This window comes from Lissotriton helveticus, chromosome 6 (assembly GCF_964261635.1).
Source record: "Lissotriton helveticus chromosome 6, aLisHel1.1, whole genome shotgun sequence".
NCBI classification, from domain to species: Eukaryota; Metazoa; Chordata; class Amphibia; order Caudata; family Salamandridae; genus Lissotriton; species Lissotriton helveticus.
Genome location: NC_136067.1, coordinates 1,343,182,166 through 1,343,209,198, shown reverse-complemented (window position 1 = coordinate 1,343,209,198; position 27,033 = coordinate 1,343,182,166). Strand labels below are relative to the sequence as shown.

The 27,033-nt window shown below is 44.4% G+C and overlaps 1 protein-coding gene across 2 annotated transcripts in view; it reads left to right on the top strand.

The window, feature by feature from the left end:
* C6H1orf198 (chromosome 6 C1orf198 homolog) overlaps positions 1-27,033 on the top strand; it is a 152,113-nt gene that overhangs the window by 34,796 nt on the left and 90,284 nt on the right. Inside the window, exon 1 of one of the 2 annotated variants that reach the window (XM_078649073.1) lies at positions 16,810-17,202. The exons of the other annotated variant lie outside the window; for it this stretch is intronic. Within the exon in view, the coding sequence (XP_078505199.1) occupies positions 16,912-17,202 (291 nt within the window). The 5' untranslated portion in view covers positions 16,810-16,911. Of the gene's footprint in view, positions 1-16,809; positions 17,203-27,033 lie in introns of those variants that run through there. 2 annotated transcript variants of the gene reach the window in all.

Genomic DNA, 27,033 nt, shown 5'->3' with positions numbered 1-27,033 from the left:
ATCCTACAGCCTTTCATTTCACGATCTCTCCACCGCACCCATGATTGTCAGACAGTTTACTTTACAGAACCCCCTAACTCTGCAGATCACTTCAAGTAGGTGATAGCTGTGAAGGAAGATGGCTCTGTTGCCTGTGAGGTCCTTGTATACCTTTGTTCAGTCAATGACTTGAGGTTTTCCATTTGGCTCCAAGATTGCCCCCATGATTGTTAGTTATGCCCAAGCCACACATGCCAAGAAGTTATTTGAATCTTACAGACCCATCCCACTACTAAACACTGAGACTAAGTTACTTGCTAAATTCCTTGCACTCCCTTTAGTCAAAGAAATTACTTCCTGAATACATGATGATCAGACAGGGTTCATGACGGGGTGGGTGACCAGGTTGAACTTCTTGAGACCACATAACTGGCTTGACGAGGCAGACATGAACGGAATCCAATGGCCATTTTGTCCTTGGATGCCAAAAAGGTACTGGACTCCATTGACTGGGTGTATTTGAGTCAGATTCTAAAAGCATTTGGGTTTGGCCTTAAATTCAGCAGATGGGTGTCACGTGTACAGGGCCCCAATGGCAATAGTGAAAGTCAATGGAGTGCTTTTAGATCAATTTGTAGTGTGGATGGTGTAAGAGCCAGGACTGTTGACTCTCTCCTCTTTGTTGTACGTGTAGAACTCTTGGCGAGATTTTTTGGAGTCCATGTGGACATATCACTGGGGAAGCAGAAAAGGTATTGCTGTAAGCATACGATGTCCTCCTGTACCATGCTAACACTGAGATGACCATACGGACAGCCATGTCAATATTCCGGTCATTTGAAGATGATGTTTGCTGGAATTGGGTTGGTTGTGTCTAGAAGGGACATTGCCAGGTATGGGGTAAGAGCTGTGCTCATACGAAGCAACAATAGATGACTGGTATGAACACATTGATGGAGTTGGAAAGGATGGTATATGAAGGGAGGGGCTGCCTGAAGAAGTTTGAGAAGACCTGGTGGGAGGCGAGGGTTGGATAACTTATTAAAGGTTAGAGTGGAAGGGTTAGGCCCTGTTGGAAGACTACACTGGATTTGGGGGCAGGGGCAACAAGTGAAAGATGCACAACACTGAAACAACTAACCAAAAATGAGTTTCAATTCTTGGTCGTATGGAAGGTGTGATGGTGAACATCGATGGGGCTGTCGTTGATATGTCGTCATAGTACTGAATAATTCAGAGCAGCAAAAATGTGTGTAATCTGAATTATGTGATTTTGTAACTGTAAACTGTTTTATAACTATAAAAAAAACACAACAAAAACGAAACAAGAGTGGCCTTGTTGTGACCTTCGTTTGTGGGGCCCTCTGAGACCATTCTGCAGAGATAACGAGGCTGAACAACAAAACTGATCTGAGACTAGCCAGTCTCCTTGTTGTGTAGAGAAGGAGTTTTTAAGGTGGTTGAGATTAATTCAATCATTCCATCCATCACCTTGTTGTTTTTGCATTCACCCTCATTGTCAGTTCCTGTCTTGCAAAGGAAGCTTCCACACCTGGGGCTGTAGTACATAAAGTACCCCGGGGGTGCAATATGAGTTTACGCCTGCTTTGCGCAACGCTGGGGCACTTTGGTATTACAGAAGGGGCTGCAGCCCCTTCTGGAATACCGATAGCGCCTGGAATACCAATAGCGCCGGCGCTATCATCGAGAGGGCGTTCCCTCATTTGCATGGGGGCGTGCCCCTCGCAAATGAGGGAATACCTTTGCTTCTGCCTCGTATTACTGACGCAGGCGCAGAGGCAAAGAAGCCCTCAGGAGCCACACTGACAGTGCGCCACATAGAAGGTGGCGCCCTGTCAGTGTGCCTCATGAGAGCAGCCCTCTGCAAGGTGTAAGGGGGCTCCTATGGACCCCCAGACATCCCTTTGCAGACGGGTGCAGTCACTGACGGCATCAGTTGGCAATGGGATCTCTATTCCCTTTTAAAAGTGCAGGCGGGTTGCCGCCTGCACAGTGACACACGGAGCGGCTTTAAAGCAGCTGCTCTGTATTTCACATGAATGCGCTGCCCCCTGGGCAGCAAAAGTTTGTGGCAGCCCAGGGGGTAGCGCATCCCCATAATGCAGCACACTTTCCTTCATTGCGCTGGGCGCACTGTTTTAAAGGTGCGCCCAGCGCAATGACGGGAAGTGTGACGCATGTGTAATGCAGTGCCTGTTTGGTGTGATTCTGTTGAAAGTGTGATTGTAGAATGCAAAGAAATAACATTTTCCGTGGTCTACTGCAAAAAAAAAGTTATCGCTAGGTGACGAATCTGCAAATATGAAGATAACACTAAAGGACAAAAAGTTAAGACGGAGTGGAGGTTCTAAAAGGCCGAATGGAAGTGCTACCAGATCTGAAAGAATGCAAGAGAGAAATCTTGGCTCAGACCCTTACATTCCAACACTGCCACAGAAAATGCCAGCCAGACATCCCTCAGTAAATAATACTGCTAAAGATAGAAGCATTCACTGCCAATTATTTATTTCTAACACAGGCGGATTTTGTGAGCATTTCCAAGATGCCATTGGCTCACATTGAATTGTTATCCTTTGTTCCTGTTAGAAAACTACCAAATACGTCGGGCATCCACCAGAAGTGCAGTCTGTCCTTGGCTGGCAAAGTGCAGAAAAATCCATCAATATATATGATCACTTGCCGATCATTGAGACGGTAACTGCAGAACCGTGTAAGTAAATGCCATGTCTATGATGTGAAGAGGTCTGGATTGGAGCAGTCCGGGAAAATGCCTAGTATCCAAAGAGACTGGTGCTGCCAGTTTCTTTTTCTCTTGCTTATCCTCTTCTTCTGCAGAGGACACTTTGGTCCAATGCAGCCTGTAATCCACTAGGATAATCGCACATTCCTTTGAAATGCATGTACTAGGGTTTCTCCTTCACTCACCATTAAAGCCCAATGCTGTCACAGACGTGCAGCGTATGCGCACAGCAGGCGGGCCTAAGGCAAGCCCGTCTGCGCCCATCCGCGACCGACAAGCGCCAGCCACGCTGCCCATCTCTATCCAGACAGAAGAATAATTCTGTCCAAGGAACGCATCCTTGAGCTTAATTTAACAGCCTGCCCCTGCCCAACCTGTCTTGATCCCTGCACTTTTGAACATGAACATGAGTTATTCGACCTAGGATTAAACTGTAAGTCCTGCTCCATCCAGTTTAACAAAGAGATCCTGGGGAAAAAGTATAAGGCCTATGAAGACGCTACACCTTCAGAGGTATCTCCCCCCAGTAACAGTTCTACTTGCAAAATCAATCCAATTCCCCTCAAATGGTCAGACCACAGTCTTGTTCCTTTCCATCTAATCTCCCCCACATACCACAACGCTAGGAAACCCGAACACGTAGTTAAAAGAAATTGGAGGAAAGCCAACCCCAAAACGCTTTGCCCGGTATTTACTAACAACCCATTGTTATCTACCGGCGACCCAAACAGCGACGCCATAATCTTCAACCACTGGGTCCTGTCGGCCCATGACCATATAGCCCCCATGAAAGCAATGAAACCAGCCAGAAACAAACCCTCTGCCCCTTGGTTTACGCCGGAACTCTGCTCAGAAAAAAGCAGCTTTAAGAAACTTGAGCGGGTCTGGCGCCAAACCAATAATCCTGAGGCAATTTATTTTTTACAGAAAGGCAATAAAACAGTTTCACAAATTAAAACGTAATACTATTAGTGACCACATTGCAAATCAAATTAAAACAGCTGACAACTCCATTAAGGAAGTTTTAAAAATCGTTCAAGGGTTTATTAAACCAGAGACCATGAAAAGCAATATAATTCCTTCTGCCGCCCTATGTGAAGACCTCTCGGTCTTCTTCCAGGAGAAGATCCAAGACATTTATGCCACTTTCCCGAAACGGAACCATCTAACACACCTCAGCCCCCCCCCCCTCCTCTGACCAACACCTGGTCAGAATGTAGCCCGTTTGACCCAGAAACGTCCCTTAAGCAGTTGGGAAAAACTAAATCCGGGTCACCAATGGACCCATGCGCAGCCAGGTTTTTCAAAATATTAGCACCACTGCTTAATCAGCCCCCCTACCCCCCCCCCTTCACCCGACCTCTGGTGGCTCACAGAGCTCAACCGCCCCCCCCCTCCCAGTTCCGTCTGCAAGGAATCTGGGTTTTAAACTGGATTCCAACCTGTCATGCAAGACCTGATAAGCCATGTCTCCTCGTCCTGCTTTTGGAAAATGAAGGCCCTACGGAGATTCCTTCACTTCCTACCCATGGACTGCAGGAAAACAATAGTAAACGCGTTGATCACGTCATAGCTTGACTACGCAAACAGTCTGTACTTAGGTCTGCCAGCTTACTTGTTCAGGAAACTGCAGATAGTGCAGAACGCGGCAGCCAGGCTTATCAGAAAAGTCCCGCTGAGGCATCACATCTCCCCTCATCTACGTAGCCTACATTGGCTGCCTGTCAGGAGGAGAACTGCATTCAAGGCACTGACGCTAGCCTACAGGGCACTCAATGATAGCGGCACTCAATACCTAAGGAAGAGAGTCCGTAAATACAGTCAGTCGAGACCCCTAAGTTCTAACCTTCCTGAACGCATTGTCACCCTACGTTTCTCAAGATCCAGAATAGGAGGACGATCCTTCTCCGTAAAAACTGCGACCTTGTGCTCCAGGTCAAAGCAGAACCCACCTTCCGGAAGGCTTTGAAGACCTGTTTTTTGAGCCTCCCTTAGCATCCTGTGGCTCGATTACTCTAACTCACCCTCATCCTCTCCCGACTCCGCCTGCGCCCGGACACCTCCGGTGGGGGTAGCTGCGCGCTTTAGAAGCTTAATTACTACCACTACTACTACTACCACCACCACAGAAGGTCTGCAGCATGGTGTACATTCTAAAGAAAATTTGAACAAGAAATGAAAGTGAAGGAAAATGGCACCTGTCTGGTGGAGACAAAAATAAATGCATTACATATACCTGAAGCGCCCTCCTTGCGAATGTTTGAATTTAGAGTCAGAAATATTTTGTGGGTTTTCATTGTTGGTGAAAATATACGTTGGTGGTAGTGCTGCTTGTGCATACAGCTGCTTTTGTGCCACACATCCTGGCTGGTCGATAAATCATAGCATTTATAACTCTGTGATTCCAAGTGGTTATGTGTGTGTGTGTATTTGAGCTTGTAAAGTGCACTGCTACCCGTCCGTAGGTTTCCTGGCGCTGTATAACTCTGGGGAACCCGTCCTGGCTTTCCCTGTGGGATGGTCCCTGCTGGGAGTCCCCAAGGTGGAGCCAGGCATCCCCGGAATTGATGGGGCCGTTGTGGAGATTAGGCAAGCTAATGCCCAGAGTTGCCGAGTGGAACCCCTGATTAGAGTAAGCACCGAAGCGAGAATTATCGAGTCCGCTGACCCAAGTCCACGACCCTGCTGCGTCGGGAATTGAACCCTGGTCCCGGGCCGACTTCTGCTCCCGGGTCTGCCGCCTCTAACCAGTGAACCACACTACTCCATAAGTAAATGTATTTGAGCTAAAGCGGTTTCATGGAGAGAGCCCAGCCGTGAGCCTGCTTTGCTGTGAGATCCAAAGAAGGATCCATGGACACTTTTATCATGGAAGTAACGCAACAGTTGTTATGCAAAAATAATATGAATAATTTTTAGAGTTCATGAAAGTTTAGCATGTCTGTTTAATTTTAATGCACTGGATTATATTTTAGCAATGACATTTTAAAAAGGAAGTGTCTAAATGCAAATTTAGAAACGTTTGAGTCCACCATTATGCGTGGACGGTGATGCCTCAGGGACCCAAGAGACAAGTCAGTATGTCATGTGCGCTGGAAATATCGCTGTTATAAATGGGATTTCTGGTTGGCTACGACAAGCGCCTAAGCCAGGCAGAAACCACCACTCTGGTCATGGCAAAGGAGTTACATACTGAAGATAAGTACTGCTCGCCTCCTTGGTAGCTTGGCATGAGCAGCCAAGTTTATCCCAGAGGCAATGTGTTAGTGTTCGACCACAGAGAAAAACAGGGCACAAATCTGAATCCCAGCAGAATAATAAAACATATGCAGCCTATTTCTACAATAATAGCTTGTCTCAAAATAAGCATGCTACTTTGTAATGTATGCAAAGCAAAAGCAACCTACAATGTGCACAGCGGGTGCAGTTAGGCTAACATAGGGAAAAGAAGCACATGCACTTTAGCACTGGTCAGTCCTTGTAAAATTCTCAGAATCCTAAGGCATACAAAACAAGTCAGCAAAAAGAGCAGGTAAGTGGGCAAAATGTTTGGGGGATGACGAGCTCCCTAAGTATGACCGGTCAAACACCATCTACACTGTAAACAACTAGAACGTAGATGGAGAAGGGGGATCTGAAGTAGCCAATTTACATATTTTTTAAACCCACAGGAAACAATATCATTTAGCTATTAAATCAGCAAAAAAAGATTACTTTGGTAATAGAATAGATATGGCGAAGCAAAGCCAAAAAGAGATTTTTGAAATCGTAAAATCTTTTATTGACCCCAAAGCCTTACACTGAGAAGTTCCTCCCTCTCAAACTCTTTGCAATGACATTGCAACATATTTCGAGGATAAAATTAAGAATATTCAAAAGGATTTTGGCACTCCAAGCTTACTAGAATCTGTTAAAGAACATGAGCTGGATCATAGACATGATAGTCCCGCCCTTCACGCCTTCCAAACTGTCACTCTACCCCAGACACAGGAAGCCATCTTAGCATGCAAATCAGGTTCGCCATTGGATGCATGGCCCCCAACGATACTACATCATATCATTGACATAGTGAATCCTGTGATTAATGATATTGTGAATTCCTCTCTATCCTCCGGCATAGTGCCCGATGAGTGGAAATTTGCCATTGTGAAGCCACTAAAGAGAAAACAAAATATAGACCCTTCTAATCTTTCCAACTATAGGCCCATAAACTAACTTTTCATTTTAGGTAAGATCACAGAGAGAATGGTCTATAAGGAACTTTCTAATTTTTCTGAATCAGCTCAGATTTTCCACCCTCGTCAATCTGGCTTTCGCCCGAAACATTCCACGGAATCTGCGCTACTGGAGATATCGGGCACCCTGAAATTTATTACAGACAATGGCAGGAAAGCAGTGCTGATCCTTTTGGGTCTGTTTGTCGCTTTTGATACCATCTCTCATAACATCCTTCTAGCCAGACTAATATCTTGCGGCATCTCCAACACGGCACTGGCCTGGATCACGTCCTTCCTGTCTAATCGGAGGAAAGCAGTCTCCCTTGGCACCTTTCGTTCCTCAGAACGCACCATCACCGCGCGAGTCCCACAGGGTGCCTCATTTAGTTCACTCCTCTTTAATATATACATGGCCCGTTCATCTCCCTCATTTCGGTTCATGGGATTGAAAAACATCTTATGCTGATGATACTCAGCTGATCCTGTCCCTTGAGAAAAACTCTACGGAAGCTAAAGAAAATTTCAATGCCTGTCTTACGGCGGTCATCAAATAGATGAAAAACAATCACCTCCGTTGTAACAGGGATAAGACAGAAATCCTGCTGATAGGGAAAAATAACCCCTTTCAACCCAAAGGACTGGTGGCCAGAAGAGGCAGCAGCCCCTCCATCCACTGTGGAGATGGCTAAAAATCTGGGGGGTGATTTGACTCCTCCCTCTCCTTCAAACCCCATGCACTTAAGGTGGTGGGTACATGCTTTGGCCTAATTAAAAACCATGAAAAAATTATTTGATTTGATTCCGCTTGCTGCAAGGAAAACAGTAGCAGTGGCCCTAATACTCTCACGTCCAGACTACTGTAATAGCCTCCTGGAAGGGGTCAATAACTCAACCCTGAGGAGGCTACAGGTAGTGCAACATGCAGCAGCCAGATTGGTCTTAAAACTCCCCCGTAGGGCGTCCGCCTCAGCGGCTCTGAAAATTCTTAATTGGCTCCCGTTACACAATAGAATTTTATTCAAACTTCTCACTATCTTCAGAGCTACTCGCAGACTATGGCCAGTATATCTCTCCACAAGATTTACACCATACACTCAAATGAGGACACTCAGATCTACTTCTGCAAACCCTCTCAAATTGCCTGGTTTCAAACTTAAAATCTGGGGAGGGAAGTCGGCCACTGTGTTAGGGGCAAAGGCTTGGAATTTTATGCCAAACAAATTAAGATCGATGGAATCTGAAATGCAGTTTAGGAAGGCCCTAAAGACATAGATCTATGGAACACCTGATGAATCTTGCCTTGTCCTCATCTAGATCTTAACTCTTTACTGCTGAAGTTCGTTATCTGTATAGCGCCAGGAGGCTCCTCTGGGAGTGACAGTTTGCGCTTTATAAATGCCACATTAAATTTAATTTCATCTAATGTAGCTCGCCATTCCCTTGAAGTCCACCCAAAGTCTTGGCATGCCTTAAAAAGGTAGGTCTTCCCTAAGAAACTGCAAAACCGCCACCTGCTGGAGGAAAACTAAATATATTAAACACTCGTCAACTTTCATTGTTCTCTCATTTTCATTAACCTATCAACAGCTTTTTAAAAGCTTTTACATATTCTGTTCCTGCCAACTATCAATTATTTAAGGTCAAAGCAGACGCAACACCTATAACAAACATGAAGATATCACAAACAATGACACCACATCATATTCTGATCCACCTTGTAAAACTTTCTTTATAATGGGAGCATTGGATTCAAAGATTCAAATATTATCTGCAGGCAGTGGACACCTTAGAGTTTCCTGCGGCAAGTAAAAAGCATTGTTGCTTAGCGCAATGGGAAGGGAAGGGCAACACATCTTTATGTACTTACCGCAGGCCAATGATAAAGAGGGTTCATACGGGATGTATACAAAGAGGCCAAACCATGGATAGAGTGGAGATTTTCCAAGTCAGTCAATGTAGCAGTGTACTGCCACAAGTTGTATACACAACCACATAACAAAATCGGAGTCAGGGGACATATTTGTGGCTAGATTGTCTGAATTAGCTGCAAAGTTCCAATTTGGTGCGATGACTTTGAATTGATCATGGATCAATTCAAAGTGTGATGCTTTAGTAAAAAGATGCAACAGAGACTTTGGGCTGCTAGTAATCCATCTCTAAAGGAACCCATCACCATTGCTCAAGTGGTTGAAGAATCCAAGAAGTGCAGGAAGGAGATGCAGTGATTTAAAATTAGGAAATCTGTACAGCTGTTGGAAATGGATGAAAAAACAAGCAAGGGGGTAAAAGAAAATGTTTCCAAACGTAAGTAAGAACTACCACTGAAAGTCAACAGGAGCAAGTGGTGGTGTTTTGGGAACCGGAACAAGTTCCTTTTACCCCAGTAGAAGCCAAATGCATTCAGGTGGGGAAAAAAATTGCTATGCTGTGGGCATGGAATGCCGAAATTGTGAAAAAAAGGGGCATTATGCAGAGTAGAGAGTGAGTTACAGATGTGGAGGAAACAACCAATGCCAGTTCTGTAAATGTTCCCTGAATGGAGAGCTCCACCCAAAACTATGATTTAGAAAAAAGAGGTAAAACAATAGGATTATCTTTTTGGAAGAAGGAATAGCCCAAAAGCTGTGTTTGAGATCAAGGACAAGGAAGTAACATTGATGGTGCAGTTAGGATCACTATACACAGGAATATCAAAATACTTATTTGTCATCACCTGACCAGATGCCAAATTAGAACCAAAGGATATAAATCTGAAAGGTTACCAAGGAACTAGTATTGAAGTCATAGGATTCATGGTGTCGAAGATCAAATTGAAAGAACAGCTAATTACAGGCAAAGTCATGGCTTCATATGCCAGGTGGACAGATCAATATAACTTACTTAACCCATGGTCTAGTGACCAAAATATGATTGTCTAAGATGAAGGCATAGATGATGTTCTAAACAATTATGATAGTATGTTTGAAGACTGGTTAGGTGAAGAACATTGATATTTGAACAAAATCTTCTGTGCTGGAGCTGAGCCAGTTACACGTACTGCGAAAAGTATCCCAATGGCTTTCAGGGGAGAAGTGAACGAAATCTTAAATAAGATTGAGATATAGAACCCTTGGAAGCTGCAATGTGGATCTCTCCAGGGGTCACATCACTACAGCTTCCCACTTCCGAACATCATTGCGAAGATTTTCTTGTTATCTGGTGAAAAGTACATTTCCAAACTGGAATTGAGAAGTGCGTGTCACCAGTTTAAGCTACACCCGGACTCTTAAGCGTTAACAGCTTTTATCACCACTGGGTGCGTGTACCAATTCACCAAACTGCCATTTGGGTTGTGTTCGGAAGCCATTGTGCTCCAGAAGACTAGTGTCACATATTTTGGTGGGTATCAAGAATGTAATCTTTGCTCAAGATGACATTCTAGTTTTTTGTAATTCTTTAGAGTTACATAACAATGTATTGCAAGACGTCTCAAGTAGGATTTCCACCTCTCCAAAAAGAAATGCTGTTTCATGGTGCAAGAGGTGGAATGTTCAGGCGGCTTGAGCCGGGGGAAGGGCTCAAGCAAAAATCTGATCTAGCTGGTGCTATTGCCAATGCTGCAATTACTGATGATAATGAATACATTATTGATATTTGTCATGCGAATTGTTGCTCCAAAAAGAAGTGTTCTGGCACTGAAATCCTAACTATCATAAATGAAGCAATTACAGTTGACATATATTGCAGGTTTTTTTCGTGGCCTTTTTGAAAGCGGGGTAATCAGAGGCATATCTTAGATTGGGAGGTAAAAAGTTCCACACCTGGTCAAAAAGACCAGCCTCCTTTACAATTGTCCTGAAAGCTAGGCCCATGCAAGAACATGGCAGCAGTGGAGCTAAGAGCGTGAGATGAGAATATTTATATATCTAAAGTATTGAAAGTTGCAGAGAGACCTAAAAGAACCAAGGAAGCTGATCCTCCCTGGCCCAAAAGGTCTCTAATGTCCTCTGCTACAGTAATAAAGACAGTTTTGGTGCTATGGAATGGCCTAAAACCAGACTGGACAATGTCCAGTAGCTGGTTCTTGTCCAGATAAGTCATCAGCTGATAATTCACATGGCATTCAATAAGCATGTTTTGGAAAGACAGTGAGAAATAGGTCAATAGTTTGTGAGAATATTAGTATCAATACCTGTTTTTTTTTTAGGAAGTGGGACGATGATGGCATGTTTCAAGCTAGATGGAAGTTCAACAACAGCCAAAGATTTGTTACAGATATTAACCAATTTAGGAGCCACTAGATCTTTACCAACAGCTAAGATCCAAGTAGGGGATAGATCAAATGGCGACCCTAATTTGATGGATTTCATGGAGTCGAGCCTGTCTGAAGTCATAGGGTAGAATTCCTTCAAGCAAGTGCTAACATTTAGAGCCAAAAGATTGCCAATCATGGCATTAGACCCAAAACAGGACCATATGTTCTGGATTTTGTCTTTGAAGAAAGCAGCCAGATTGTCACACAGCACCTGAGAATGGATGGCTATGTTGGCACAAGTAGCAGGGTAAAAAAAACTTCTTTGAAGGATTCCTAGCACTCTCAATTTTACAAGCAAAGAATGCAACACGAGCTGAGCTAATGTTATTATGTCTATTAGTAGCTTTATGATATAGTTCTTTTGCTTCTAGGTCATTGTCCTTTCTCCACTGACGTTCGAAAGCTTTACACTGTAATGCCTCCAAGCTCTTAAGAATACCAGGACACTGATGATATAGTTTTATGTGTGTTTATAATCTGGACTTGCACAGTTCTGACCAGTGAATTGTTAAGCCGCCAGGTATTAAATGCCTGAGCTTTGCCCAGTAGGGATGATGAGGGATAAAGAACAGTGGTCTCCAAAGGCACCTTCAAATTCTCAACATTTTAGCATGGTTGGTTGACCACTGTTGAAGTTTTTGGATGAGAGCATGCAGCACCTGAGTGCATTTAATATTAAACTGAATTAGGAAATGGTTAGACTGCCTGACCGGGACTGGCAGGTCAAACAAACAGAAGTGTGAGAAGGTGACAATAGAATCTAAAATATAGCCTGCTCAATGAATGGGTTGGAGGACAGCTTGCTTAAATCCCAGAACCTCAAGTGCTTTCGCACGGTCAAGCTTTTCTTTGTTCTCTATATCTTAACTTAAGTGGTAATTTTGGTCCCCCAGCAAGATAAAGTGGGATGACTTAAGAAGCACAGGAGACAGGCATTCTGCCAACATGGCCACAAAATAAGTTTTAGCTTCAGGAGGTCTGTATATCCGTGACCCTGCCAAGGTGAGAGCTTCATTCTTTTTCATCAAAACTGCTAGGCTTTCAGAGTTTGGAACCATGGGGAACATTATGGGAGTACATAACCAGGTATTCCTATAAATAATTCCCACAGCACCATACTTATTAGGGTGTTCCAGGCTTTTTAGAGAGTAACTCTTGGGAATGGCTGATGGTATGTCAGAGGCTGAAGGGTCATCTAGCTACGTTTCGGTTCAGAACTAGAGGTCTGGATTGAAATAAAAAAATACATCTAGAATGTCAAGATAGTGTTTCACCATAGACCTGGTATTTACAAGAAAACAATACAAATTTAAAAGAAAACAACGCAAGTCGCCAGTCTACTAAGTCAATGTTAGTGTGTGTCTTTTTGTTACCAATAGCCGTAGCCTTGGCTCCTAGTGAGAGCTCAATGGAACACTTACTGTAAATACACTTGCCCTGTCTTGGGATGACTGTGGATAGTGGAAAACAGATATGACAGTACTTAGTTTTATTATCCAGAGCTAAAAGGTGGGTACCTGAAATCTCTAAAGAAACGACCAGGAGCTTTGGCGCTGGATGCGTACTGGGCGCAGTTGGACTCGCCTTTGGCAGGCCCGCTTTGTGGACGTGCCCCAGACTGCTTTATGTGGCTGCTCAGATCTCTGAGTTCTGGAACTTGACTGCTGAGAAGTCGATCCTGTGCAGAGAACGGGCACCCCATTAGTAGAAGCCTACCCTCCTTAGACAAAAATATAGACCGAGACAGTGATGCTCAGGCCTAAGCCCAGCAAATTATAAAGTTATTATAAAAACTGCCCCTTGAAAAATCCCCCCAGAACAACAACCAAAAGAGAAAAAGTGCAAGTGGTCACTAAAATGGTGAAGGTCCCTATTGTATTACCTTTGGGTTCCCTTGTTTCTTTCAATACTAAAATGGTGAAGATCAGATCACATGTTCTGCAGGTTTTTTTTATGTGGCCACTAGTGCCTTTGCACATACGCTGTCTGTCTGGAATTTGACTCCTGAGTAGTCTACCTTGTAAAGACAGCAGGCGGCACTTAAAAGACCCTACCTCCATAGACCAATGGGCAGGTGAGAGAATAATGCTGAGGCCCAGATCTCTGTTCTGCGGTGAATGTATGACATTGTTCTGCATTCAGTCCATCAATTGTTGTTATTGCATTTGTCACCCCGAGTGGGACCGGTATGCCCAGACGTGGGTCCCATGCTCTCCATGCCACTGGAGTCGAGCTATCCTGGCTGATATGGGGTGACACCCCGAAACCGGTCCTAGGATGCTTGTTTCCAGTCCAGGGAGGACCTGGCCTGGCAGTTCGGTCTGGACTGTTCCCATTGAGCACATGGTCAAGACTGATTTGCATATGGCTGGGTTCAAACTGGAATGGCATGGTGAGCAAAAAAACAATGTATTTAGGCCCAGATGTCTGTATTGGGGTGAATGTATGACATTGTTCAGCATTCTGTCCATCAATTGTTGTTTTTGCCGAGGCCTTAGGACCACCAGAATATTGTGTTATTATAAAAAAAGATACTCCCATAAAAATGCCCCCAAAATAACAACCAATTAAAAGAGAACTATTGCAAGTACTCACTAAAATGGTATGGATAAGAGGACGTGCCGCAATTGAATTGATGGGGCTGCTTGTGCCCCTGCTTATGCTTCGCTGATCGGGAACTACATCGCTGAGAAGTCAACCCATGTGCAGAAAGTGTATGCAACTTAGGAGAATCCTATCCTCCTTAAACAAAAAGTGCTAGTGCTCACTAAAATGATAAGATAAACTCTAACCCTTAATCGACCTGTGGAATACCTAGCCAATATTTATAAGAGGTTACACTGGTAAAACAAAGCTTGACTGTGCTATCAAGACAGGGGAAGAGGTTTAAGGTGGTGAGAAGAACAAAGGAAAGTATTCCAGGAGATACAATTTGACATTGCCAATGCAGGAGTTCTGGCCCTATTCCAGTTAGGTCAGAAAAATATTCTTACGGTGGATGGCAATGCTGCAGGGGCATGGAGGGGGCGTAGGTAACGGAGCAGTCTTTTCTCAAGTGCATGAGAAGTGTGAAAAAACTGCTTTGTTTGCCTTTCGATCGCATCCAATACAAAGAGAAATTACTCATTCATTCAGTGGATAAAACAAAGGTTAAAGGGACGTTATATTTAAGTGACAATGTCAGTCATAGGGTTATGTTTTAAACCGTAAAACCTCTAGAATTCCCCAGTATAGTTCAGTGAGCAAACTATTACTAATGCACTGCTTATGACCTCACATATTATATCACTCAGGAAATGTTCAGGAAATGTTCAGTGACATCATCAGTTATATCACTTAAGACATCTCAAATTACGTCATTGATGATAACCCTGATAACAGCATTCAGTGAGTGTGACGGTTACCACGACAATTGGAAAGTATTTAACCTGGTCTTGAGCGGGCCGGGTCGGAATTATCACCGGCATTGCGACCTGTGGTTCAGTACCTGTCGACTACAGCCCTGAGGAGTCGTCAAAGTAGTGTATTTGCTTTACGACGAAACACGTGTCGGCTGGCCATCCATAGCAATAAAAGAGGAGTCGTACTACCCTTCGTCTTCCTTTGTCTACAAATGTGGATACCTGAACTTATATATGTCCATTGAGACATAATTTCTGTACTCTCTTTATTTGGTATGCAACAGGTTTTGCTTGTGTTATACTATTTTAAACTAACAAAGCCACTGAAATTCACCAATTGTAGTTATCGAGCACTCCCTGCAGCCCCCCATTAAAAAAAATCGGTGGTGCCCTTGCCTCTTCGACAGACACCACCAGCAAGATAACATATACTTCAAACATGTCCTAGGGCACTACGGGGCGCTCTTTGCTGGAGCAGTGAATAATAAATGAGCGGCTCCTGCTGCTCATTTAAAATTGTTTTTAATATATTTTCAATTTGAGTGCCACGGTGCCCACACACTATTTTTTAATATTGGCCATGGGGGAGTCCCAAGGTCCCTCATACATCGCCAGCTGCCCAGTCGGCACCCTTCATGGGTGTCAGAAGGAACATATTTTTTTTTGTCATCACTGGGTGCCCGTGTGCCCAGAACATAGTATTGTTTAGCACTGAGGGTGAGCACCATGTAATTCCATTCAGTTTTTTCAGTATCGCTGTTCGCTTTTCCCTCAAATGTGTTTTGGAACACCCCCCCCTCCCCCCCTTCTTTCTCTTGGCCCCTGCTTGATGGATCACAGTAACACTTTCCTGGATGGAGCTGATGTGGATGATACTTTTTTTGGGGGGAGGGTTTGTGAAGAGTTGTCAAACTATGCCAAAATTATAAGCAAACCAAAAATTGCTTTTTATTTGAAAATGTGGTCCCAAGTATAACCAACCACCCAGTGGTGACCACCTCTCGGGGACTCTCTCTCCCTTCCCTCATTGTGTAGATGTGCAACATTGTGCAAGAACAAAATGCTATGACTGAAGTGGGCTGACCACTTGCCCCATCCTTTATGCTGAGGTGTGTAGAATCAGAATGTGAATGACAATAAAACAGAGTAAGGGAGAAAAAGGCCGAAATCCCCTGTAAGTAAGCATCTATAGTATATATACTGTTTATTAACAGCAACAGGTCTTGGCTAACAAGATCTAACAAAGCACTAACAGACATAAAAAGCATTGACAATATCTTTCCGTCTGGCGTACACTGGCAGCCTCTTGATTTTGTCAACGCCTGATTTGTTTTAGTGAAATCAAAAGGTCTTGCCATACGTCATATCAAAAAATGTCAGTGTGGCAGCATAAAGACAGAGCAATGGTTCATTTGAGCCAACGGTTTCCAGTGCTCCGCACTGGCACTTAACCATCAGCCTGGGCGCTTTTAATGAGCACCCGTTAAGAGCCATTCATCTATGGAGAGATCAAGGGATTTGGCCAGGATTACAGGATGTAGAGCGGACACCTGTCTGCAGCTCTGGCCATTAGGCCACATCCTCTCCCCCACTTTCTTGGTTTGCAGTTGGTTCTGTTTTAGGCGACGCTAACAGTGGAAATGGGCTGGTGCAAGATGCCTCCTCACGAGAGCCATGGCACTTCTATTTCTACAAATTAACCACTGCGACAGAGTTATCTTTTTAATAACCACATCCAATATTTAGAAGTGTCAAATCTGTATTTATTCATGAACGAGGGGCCCTACTGGCCTGTGGCACCCATTTTAATTCAACTGGATTAAATGTCGTAAGGCCGTCACAGTAGTGGAAATCACTTCTGTGGGGAGAATGAAAGTACCTAAGTGCATGAGCTGACCTTTTGGCTGTAACCTGGTGATAGTTTGATGTGGTCTGGGACTCGTGGGAGGCGGCTCTTGGCGCAAGGAAAGAGGTGAGGAGTTGTGACAAGGATGAGTAACACGGATCTGGCGGGAATGGATAGATGTAGAACGGAAAGCTAACTTGTCAAGGGGAGGTGTGTGAAGCTCTTTTGAGGAGGGGCGTGCAATTGCAAGTTGCGGTGTTCTCTGGAGGCGTGTGTCGCGCAGTCGAAGCGGTGGGCGGGTGCTTTACTCCCTCTCCGCGGGACGATACAGTGGGAACGGAAAGCCAGGGCGGCGGCAGTTCGCTTGCGTGGCCTGGGCTCCGGGGAGGGCTCGTCCAGAGCGAGCCTGGGCCATGGCCTCCATGGCAGCCGCGGCCTCGGCGGCTCGCACTGTGGCCGTGTTTGGAAACCGGCCGCTGGACGAGCGGGAGCGCAGCCGCTATTACTTTTCGTCTCTGAAGCCCGCGGCCCGGCGGCTGAAGTTGGACAAACCGCGGATCCTGGCGGAGTATGGCAACCCCTGGGAGAGGACGCCGCCGAGGCCGGGGAAGACCCCGCGTCCCACCGAGGAGCAACCTGCCTCGAGCCTCAAGGCGCCGTCGCGGGGGGCCAGCAGACCGTGCCCTCCGGGCGTCCAGAAGAGGGTGAGTCTCATCACACCAGTGGCGTACCTGGCGCCAACCTGGCATAGCTCGGGCAAAGGGATGCTAGGGTAAACTTCTTTAGAAAAAGAAAAAAAAATAGCCGCAAATGCATGGGTTATAATAATAAGTGACTCCCTGATCATTTGTACCGTGCAGGCTGATAACCACAGATCACTGCTTAAAATATGGGAGCTAAAAGAAGATGATGATTTATAATTATAAAGTGGTTTTGAAAGTTACACGGGGGAAGGTGCGTTCAGAACTGACCCGGGGCGAGGCTGTAGGGTATTCGGTCGATGTCTGATAAAAAAGGGAGTGAGTTCCGACCTCTTGCTCCGTTTGATAGGGACATTTTCCCATATGTTGCTGTGCATGTCCGCAGTTTAAAAAAAATATATATGTATGCATACGCTTCATAATGGGAGGTACCGGGCTGAGTGGACTAGGTTTAAAATACATATGTCTGGGAAGGGTGATGTGTAGCCACCCTAAGTGGTTGGTTAAATTGGCCTTGAACTAAATAGAAACACTGTTTCAGTGTCTGTAAAAGGAGATGCTATTTCTGGATGCACTTAACATACAAAAGCAGTCTATTTTTAGCTGAACTTCGTTTTTTGAAAGAGGCAAGTGAAATAAAGTATGCTAGTTTAATACAGGTCACATCTTGGCACCGAGGCTCAAGTGTTTTTTTTAGGTCTCGCGACCTATCGATGCGCGCATGCGCATCGAGCGGAGCGAGAATTCAAGTCGGCAAAATCTTCATGAAACCACCAGCTTTTTGCTGGCGTTTTCATGAAGTTCACGTGAACCACGTGATCAACACGAACGCGCATCAACCTCCCTCCCTCCTAATTGCATCTTGCCGCAGAGCACATCAAAGGGCTTCGCCCAGCGTGCGCTCTGCGGCTTCTCGGCTTCTCCTCCCCTAACTTCCTTGCATTTCTCCTCCCCCTCCCCAGCCAGCTTCCCCCAGGCGGTGGTCCCTCATCCCTCTGCACCTCCTCTTTATTTCCCATTCAAATCTTCCTCGTCCCTCACTTAACCCCCCTCTGTATATGAATTTACATTTCATGAAACTACTTTCCTTGCCGCTTCACCACCCACACACACATTAAAAGACGTTCCCAACAATAATGTCATTGTTTTTACTGTGCGATTTCCTTCCTGCCCCCCGAGTGCAGCCTATTGTGCTAGCTGAAATAAACGCAGACAGTAAAAAGTTCTATACATTAAATGAACTGTCGTCATTTTCGTAAGAGTGATGAAGCTGACTCGGTTTATTGTCATTTACGAATCACCCGGTCCCCAGCTGACTTTTGGCTTCTAAGCGCTCCCAGGCCATCTGTTCCCTGCCAGACCTCGCCACCCCTCACCCCTCTTTCTCTAACTTTCCTGCCCTCCATCGCCAAGCATTTGCTGCCTCCACCCAAAAATAACACTAGTACACAAATCATAATGCCGTTCACAAGAAACAGTACTTCAGACAATGCGACTTTAAACGTAGTCCTTTTCAATAAAGAACTAAAGCTGGGGGCAGGCACAGGGGTATTTCGCATCCAGGTCTCTTGCATTCAGCTTTAATTACAAGCCTGATAGAGCGCACGGCGCACCTCTGCACAGCTTCCACTGACAGCAGACCCACGTTTTAAACGCTATATGAAAGCTGTTTTGTGAGGGAACAAAAATGCTGCTATCTTACACAAATGGGAACACGGGAGAAACCTCGCTACAGCTGCAGCCTGCAGGGTTACACATAGTGGCAGCACTCCTGCGCTGATTCAAGCCCGCGTGTCTGTCTGCCGAGCTGTGCGCACACTGGCGAGGGGAAAAGACTGAAAAGAGTACATGGCATACGGACTCCTCCAGAGATGCTGCTGCTGGAAGAACAGGATCCAGGAAAAGTGCAGAGCAACAAAGAGTTACTTGCTCTGCCGCACATTTGAAAACAGTGATTTAACCTTTAATAACCCCAACAGCACTCTGGCAGTCAGATCGGACACACATGTAGAGGAAAAAGCAAGCCGCCCCCTGCACCAAGAAGTTGGATAGAAAGAACACACTGCAACACTTAAGACTTGGAGAAGGAACATTAACAAGCATTGGCATTGCCAATAGGTCTCGCTTGTGGGACCTTATAAGTATTTAGTTTTGCAGCACAATATCCGATTATGCAACAAGGATATTGTGCTGCAAAACTAAATACTTATAAGGTCCCACAAGCGAGACCTATTGGCAATGCCAATGCTTGTTTTAATTTACATGCGATGCCGTAGCAGTGCAAATATCACATTCTGTTATGCCCACATTAGACATTGCTGGGCAGGCAGCAGTACATGGTCTGTGTAGTAAACCTGCTACGCCCCCTGTTCATAGTAAAAAAAAAACGGGAGTGACATAAAGAGCAGTTATTAGAACTTCACTTAAATTAAATGAGCCCTTTTACCATATTTTGGTTTTAAAAATCCAGTTGTTACTGGTGAATAAGCCCACACGGTAAACTGCCTCAATCAGTAGTTATTTTAAGGCGGAATGTATCTATTTGTCTGTGCGGTCTGTTGCTAAACTGTCCTCTGTGCAGCCAGAAGACCAGAGTTCTTAATCCAGTTAGACCAAATGTATCCCTCGTTCCATAATTGATAGAATCCAGATGCACAACGAGACGTGCAAACATCCGTCAAAATAATGCTTTGAGGAAAGAGAAGCAGTTGGCGGGGTGTTTTTTTCACTAGTTTCTTTTCGTTTATTCCATTAACTAGATTGTGATTTTCCTTACAGCAGTAGTTTGCCAATGAGCAGAGCAGCTGTAACCTGCACCCTGACAGCCGGAAGGGTTAGTTTTTTGAGAGCAAGATAAGAAAATACTATTTTCTGCCCTGACCCAACTTGTCAAAGCTTCCATTGCCTTCCTGCGGACTCTTAAAGGTCTGCAGTTCTATTATTTTCATGAATCCTATCACTGATGGGTTTTAAGGACCAACTGTACTATATGTTTCCGGTCGGAGTGCATTGCCTGCTACAATACCTTACGGTCACATTTTTCCTCGGACCAGAAAGCGTTTTAATTTAAACCAAACCAGGGAGCCAGTTCTCTTTAATTAGTTTAACATTTTCCTCCGAGAACCAACGCACTCAATGTCTGAGTACTTTGACATTCTTCATAGATTTTGTATAATTTATATTTTGTATAAAGCTGCACGTCTTGCACGCGTTTGTCTAAACCTAAGCCATAGTGTTTGTGTACGACTAAGAATTTGCACAAATTCCACATAACTTCATATGTTTAATACATTTGCATACTGAAACGTTGTTATTCTCCAATAATTCCTGAGATTTGTGGTCTGTAGAAGTCGCTTTATTGAAGTTTCATCAACACGACCAGCTCAGGCTAGATCCTGACTGCAACTATCACAGAAAAAACCTTTCCCTTCTAACATTCCATCCCTACATTCTGTAGTACTGGCTATCAACAAACGACACATTCCACTTACTTATAAAACATAAGCGATAAGTGTGTGTGTGTGTGTGTGTATGTGTATATATATATGTATATATATGTGTATATGTGTGTGTATGTATATATATATATATATATATATATATATATATATATATATATATATATATATATATATATATATATATTCAAATATTTATTCAACATATGAGAACTACAATTCAATGTGAATGGTCTACATTAATTGAATGCAAACTGGGTAATGACAATATATACACATCATATATAACCCTTGGTGGTAATTTCCTTTGTCGTAGATTTCTTCACAAATCAGCCCATTCTGTTGGTCTGACTTGCACTCCAGCCAAGGTGTTTGTTGATTTGAATCTTCCTTTGACCCACCATTTGAAGAAGATACTCACTGTTCTAGGCTTGTAGACCAGTCTTTCGTGTCACCCACTTTTCACCACTTTCCTCACATTCTGTCTTCTAGCACAACTGTAAACAGCCCAGCTCTGTTCACTCTTTTTGCCATTTACCACTTAGATTAATCTTTTCTCACACTAGCTTGTATCCTGCAACTCGCCAAATCCCTTGTTTTCTTTTAATTATTTTTTTATTAACAGTATGAGAAATACATACATACAATTCTTACAGGTAGTAGGGTACCAGAGTAAAGATAAAGAAAGCAAGAAGGGGGAAACAATTAAGTAACAATACAAAATGATACATTTTCAATACAAGATCCATCTTTAATAAGTTTGAAGTAGCAGATAATAAAAAAATCAGAAAAATCTCTATATAATCTTATATAAAAGTCCCCCAAATTTTATCCATTTTTATTAACGATCGTGCGCCTCTTATTTTAGCTATTGAGGATTCCATAGGGTATGTTTCTTTAACCACGGACCACCATTCCATAGCGTGGGGTGGAGTGCATGATATCCAGGCCCTAGCTAATCTAGCACAGGCAAGTACAATAGTTACAAAATCTTTCTGCGAGCTATTCGCTATCAGTACCATTGATGCATTGAGAGAGATAGGTCTGACAAGTTTTTGATTAAGAACCTGTTGGACTCTTACCCAAAAGTCAGCCAATACAGGGCATGAGAAAAACATATGTTCAAGATCTGCCGCTATTAGGTCACGTTTGGGGCATTTAGAACTGTCGTTAGTTGGGCTATTTAAGGACCATTTTGATATCCTTTCTGGTGTGTAGTACAGGCCACATATTGTTTTATATTGTTGCAGCCTTAAGCTAGAGGACTGTACTAGTTTGTTAAGATCAAGAAAAGCTGTAGTAATCTGGTTAGCAGTTATACTAACGCCCAATCGTGTACTCCATTTCTCTGCCAGTTTTACACAGTTGTCCATTTTATGACTACTAAGACATCTATAGCCCTCACTGATTACTGACTTTATCTTATCCGAGTAAAAACAATTCCAAATATCTGATTCTGAAATCTCCTTTACATTCATGTTACGTACGAGGTAGTCTCGAATTTGTAAATATTTGAACCGCATGGCTTCGGTCAGTTTATATAGTATCTTCAGTGTCTCAAAATCCATGAAGCCATTGCTGCCATAGAGGTCACCCAAAGTTTTTATTCCCGAACGAGCCCAGATCTTACAAGCCCCGTCATGAAAGATTTCAGGAAATCCTGGGTTACCCTATAAAAGAAGTTTAGAATGAAAAAGCGTAGTCCTACACATTGTAAGAAGCGAGAACCAGATTTTAACACTCTCTCTTGCAGTCTTAAACTTTACCCTTTTGAAGTAGTTGGGGTCATTAACTTTAGCTAGAAACATTCCTCTCCTAACATAAATTTGTAAAATTAATAATAATTGTTTGGGTTGAGTATACTACGAAGACGACAGATGAAAGCTGCAAGAAAGTATAACCTAAAATCGGGGAAGTTGAGTCTTCCTTGCCTTGATGTAAGTTTAAGCAGAGCTATTGATCGACGGGCTTTTTTATAGCCCCAAATATAACTGCTAAAAATCCCATCTAGTTTTAAAAAAAAGAGATTATTAACACATAGTGGAATGGATCTAAATAAGTAAAGGAATTTGGGGAGTATTTTCATTTTAATTAAATTAATCTGTCCGATAATATTAAGCAGCACCTTTTGCAATTTTTTTAATGTAAGTGCTGTTTCTCTAAGAAGTATCTCGTAATTGTCTGACGATTTCATTTATGTTAGAGGAAAGATTAACTCCTAAGTATGTAGCTGTTCTACATACCCCTGATATCGGGGCTTGAGATTTATAGTTCATTAGTATCTGTGTTTTATTTATATTAAGTTTGTATCCGGAGACCATCCCAAATCTATTAGCCTCCTCAGTTATTCCGTGTAGAGTTTCAGCCACATCCGTAGAATATATTGCAATGTCATCAGCATAAGCTGTAATTTTCAGAGAGTTCTGGCCAAAATCAAAAGGGACAATTCGAGGTTGAGCCTGTAGTGCAGAAATAAATGGTTCCATGGATAGAGCAAACAGCAAGGGTGACAAAGGGCACCCTTGCCGGTACCCCAAGATATTATAAAACTTGAAGATGTCATCCCTGCATTGCTAATTTTAGCAGTTGGGTGATCGTATAAGGTTCGGATCCATCTTAAATATTTGCCTTTGAAGCCGAAGGCTATCAGTGTTGCCCAGAGATAATCCCACCCCACTCGGTCGAAAGCTTTTTCAGCATCCAACAATAGCATACCGAGTGGAGTGGAATTTACCTCCGCGACATCAAATGCAGTTATAGTCATGTTCACATGAGCTGTTGTGTCCCTACCTATAACAAAGCCATGCTGTTGAGGGTCAACCTCGAACTGCTGCCTTAGATGACTTGTGATTGAGGGTGATTATCCTTCATACCCCCAAAGGAATGCTTCGGACACCCACTTGGGGAGCTTTGTAAAGCACTGTTGCACTAATGGGAGCCCTGACAGAAGATAGGTGATTCTTCCAACATGCTCATCCCACAGGTACAAAAGAAGGAGAATGAGTGTTTTTAAGGTGTGTAATAATAGGAGGACTTTAATATCTATTGCCAGCCAGACTCTTTTCAATATGTTGCCTGTCAAAAAATGAATACCCTTCATCTCAAGTGTGTTAAGAAGTCTGTGGGTGAGCTGGGTGATGGGGGTTGTTGTGATCTAGCACCAACAAAGAAGACTCCTTTTTATTAGGACTTCTTAAACCACACTTGGACTCTCCCACAAATGCTGCTTTCAGGTATGCTTTTCAGCCACGATCAATGCAGATCTAAATGAAGCATCTCTTTGCCAAATGAATGAGTCCTTAGGCAGCCTAGATTGCCTGCAGGCTAGAATATAGCAGTCCTTGGAGGGACGCTGCAGGCCTACACCAACCAGACGCCGCTGCATGCGCAGAGGCCTAACTGAAGCTGTGTCACTGCTCGTACTGTGGTCCGCCTCTTCCTGGATACAGGAGTGCTGACCTGCCAAAGACATCAGTGCCAATGCACCAAGGGTGGCTGTGACCGCGTAGGCTGTAAGACCAATGGGAGTGGAGATCTTCTGACGATGGGGTAAAGCCTCAGCCCAGTCCACTGCTCCTGTGGTCCTCTGCATTTGTGATGGTGCGGACCCAGGCTACGAGCGTGAGTCGGCTAGGGAACATGGGGCAGAAAGCAGCTGTGAAGCAGAGGGCAATAGATCGCAGGACTAGGAGGGCTCTGATACTGCAGTGAATATGGCACTGAGCCCAGGGGGCACATTGTCTTATACAGTACACTCCAGGTGGCCATTAAGGATGCCTCAGAGCGTGACTGGAACACAGAGGTTGAGCCTCTTTAATTAAGAAAGGTCACCAACTGGGAGCACTGTGGGGCATCCTGGACATCATTCACCCATACCACACCAGCTATGTGGGGAAGGAAGGCTTAGCCACATTTTTTGTTCAAATCATTTTTATTTTCATAGAAAATGAACCGAGTAAGGAACAGAATGTTAAACAGTCCTGTTACAATACAGTTGAATCACGAAATGTCATGGAACACCCAAGTTTGATGTTTATGTTGGAAGACCACCTAAGACATAGCATGGACTATAAACAGTGTGAAATACAAGGAGTAATAATATTGTGTTTTGAAGCCTGGGTCAGTCAGAGCATAACTTGGCAAAAGGGTTGGCTCATGGAGAAAGAGCTATAGAATATACGAAAGGCGCTCAAGAAGAGAAGGAAAAAGAGATGGGTAAGGGACGGGTGTGGAGGGGAGGGGAACTTGCCCTGCGTTGGACGTGCACTGTGAGATGTGGAAGGTCCACACTTTGAGGGTTAGCCACATTTTGACCCACGGTCGTTGCAGAACCTACATTTAAGGGGGTGCTTTAGGTGGTAAGTGCCGAAAATCTACCCTACAACACAAGAGGATTGCAATAAACAAGTGCCAACAGAGGTCACAGCAATAACACAACTTGAGTCCGGATGATGCATTCTCGTTGAGAGCGTCTTGCCATTGAATCCCTGCTATCAATGTCGGCGAGCCTCGGGTGCAGATTCATATGCTATGTACAGGTTCACATTGTCCGATATTGCTGTCACATACCAGGTTCAATGCAACGACGAGCATGCACTAGGACTACCAGAATGGCCTAGATATAGCCTCAAATACTGAAGTAATGCAGTCAGATCCCTGGTACAACATTATGTCCCCATTTACAGCTTCAGATGCCCAGAAACAACCTCAGTGTCTGTAGCAAACAAGCCCAAACAATTCAATTCATTTCATTCACTCCTATAGCTCAGTTGCCTTATTTCACGGTACTGGAGTGCAGTGGGCTAATGCTGGTCATAACAAATATAGCTTCACTGCTTGAATAAAGGCGCACAGTCACTTTTTCACTGTTTTGTGCATAGATATCCTTAAATTCCCTTTAATGACTTCTACTAAGCAGTGATTTGTAATCGATAATAAACCAACCAGTGACTTTAGACCCACCATTTAGGAGTTATTCACGGTATAGAGTAGTCCTTGCACTGATTAACCTAAACTTTTTTGCCATCTCCGTTTCTTAAGGTGCCAAATTCTGTGACCTCATTTTCTAACAGGCGCCTTAGTCGCGCCTGAGACGAGCCAGAGAGGAGCCCGTCTGTGCCCGTCCGTGACCGAACGGGGCCAGGGGCCATGAACCCTACTTCTGTTACCTCAACCTGCAGAGTAGTGGACAGACTAAGGTATTCACCTAGTGACTTACGCAACCTGTGGCACCCACCTCCTAATGGCTGCGCGCAGGATGCCGGCCCATGTCCCGGGGGCCCGTTTTCCTGCAAGCATTGTCACTTTCAGTCATATCCTGGTCCCCCCCTTGTAGACACTCCAACCCCTGAGGACTTCAGCCCCTTGCCCCCCAGGGGTAACAGCATACTATGTAATGTTAGATCTCTCCCGAAGCATCATTCGGAGGTTTGGGACTTAATACACTCAACCCGCCCCGACTACTGCTTCTGCACCGAGACCTGGCTTAAACCCTACCTGGTCCCTGCCATCACCTTGGGGGTCCCTTCGGGGTATAAGATTCTTAGGCTAGACCGCCCTGTTAAAACCGGCGGCGGGGTCGCGGTAATCTACAAAGACACTCTTACGGTCACTCTTCTTGACCAATGCTGGACTAACGACATTGAGATTCTGGTTTTTAAAATTGGTTCCTCGCCCCTAGCTTACTGGAAGGGAGCATTGGTGTACCGCCCTCCGGGTCCCTACACTGAGGCCTCGACCATCCTCCTGGAGACACTAGCTCCCCATATCAGATCAGGGACCAATTTTGTACTCCTAGGGGACTTCAATGTCCACAGCGAACTATCTGACAACGCTGAAGCTCGCAACCTGCTGACTGATCTATCTGCCCTAGGCTTTAAACAGTGCAACCGGGGTCCGACTCATCAGGCCGGTCATACCCTCGATATATTTCTATCTAACTCTCACTCCCTGACCTGTTACCCCCCAACACAGGTGGAATGGACCGACCACTTTATAATCAACTTCTCCCTCCCCACTCTCTCGGAGGAACGCCCCCACCCTGTCCCCCTGCCGCTATGGCGCAGGCAGTGGCATAAGGTGTCCGCTGATACTTTTAGAACGGCCTTTACACCTCCTGACTTTCTCCCCTCAGACTCCCCCAATTTGGCCTTGTCCAAATTCAATAATGCCTTGAGTACGGCGGTCAACCTTATCGCCCCCCTAAGAAGCTGCAATCAGCGGTCGGACCGCAAGCAAGAACCATGGTACTCGGACTTACTGCGTGCGGAGAAAAGGGCCTGCAGAAAGTTGGAGAAATCCTGGAGATTATCGCGCAGCACTGTCGATAGAGACAGGTATAGCTCAGCAATGAGACTCTATCATAAAAACATCAGAG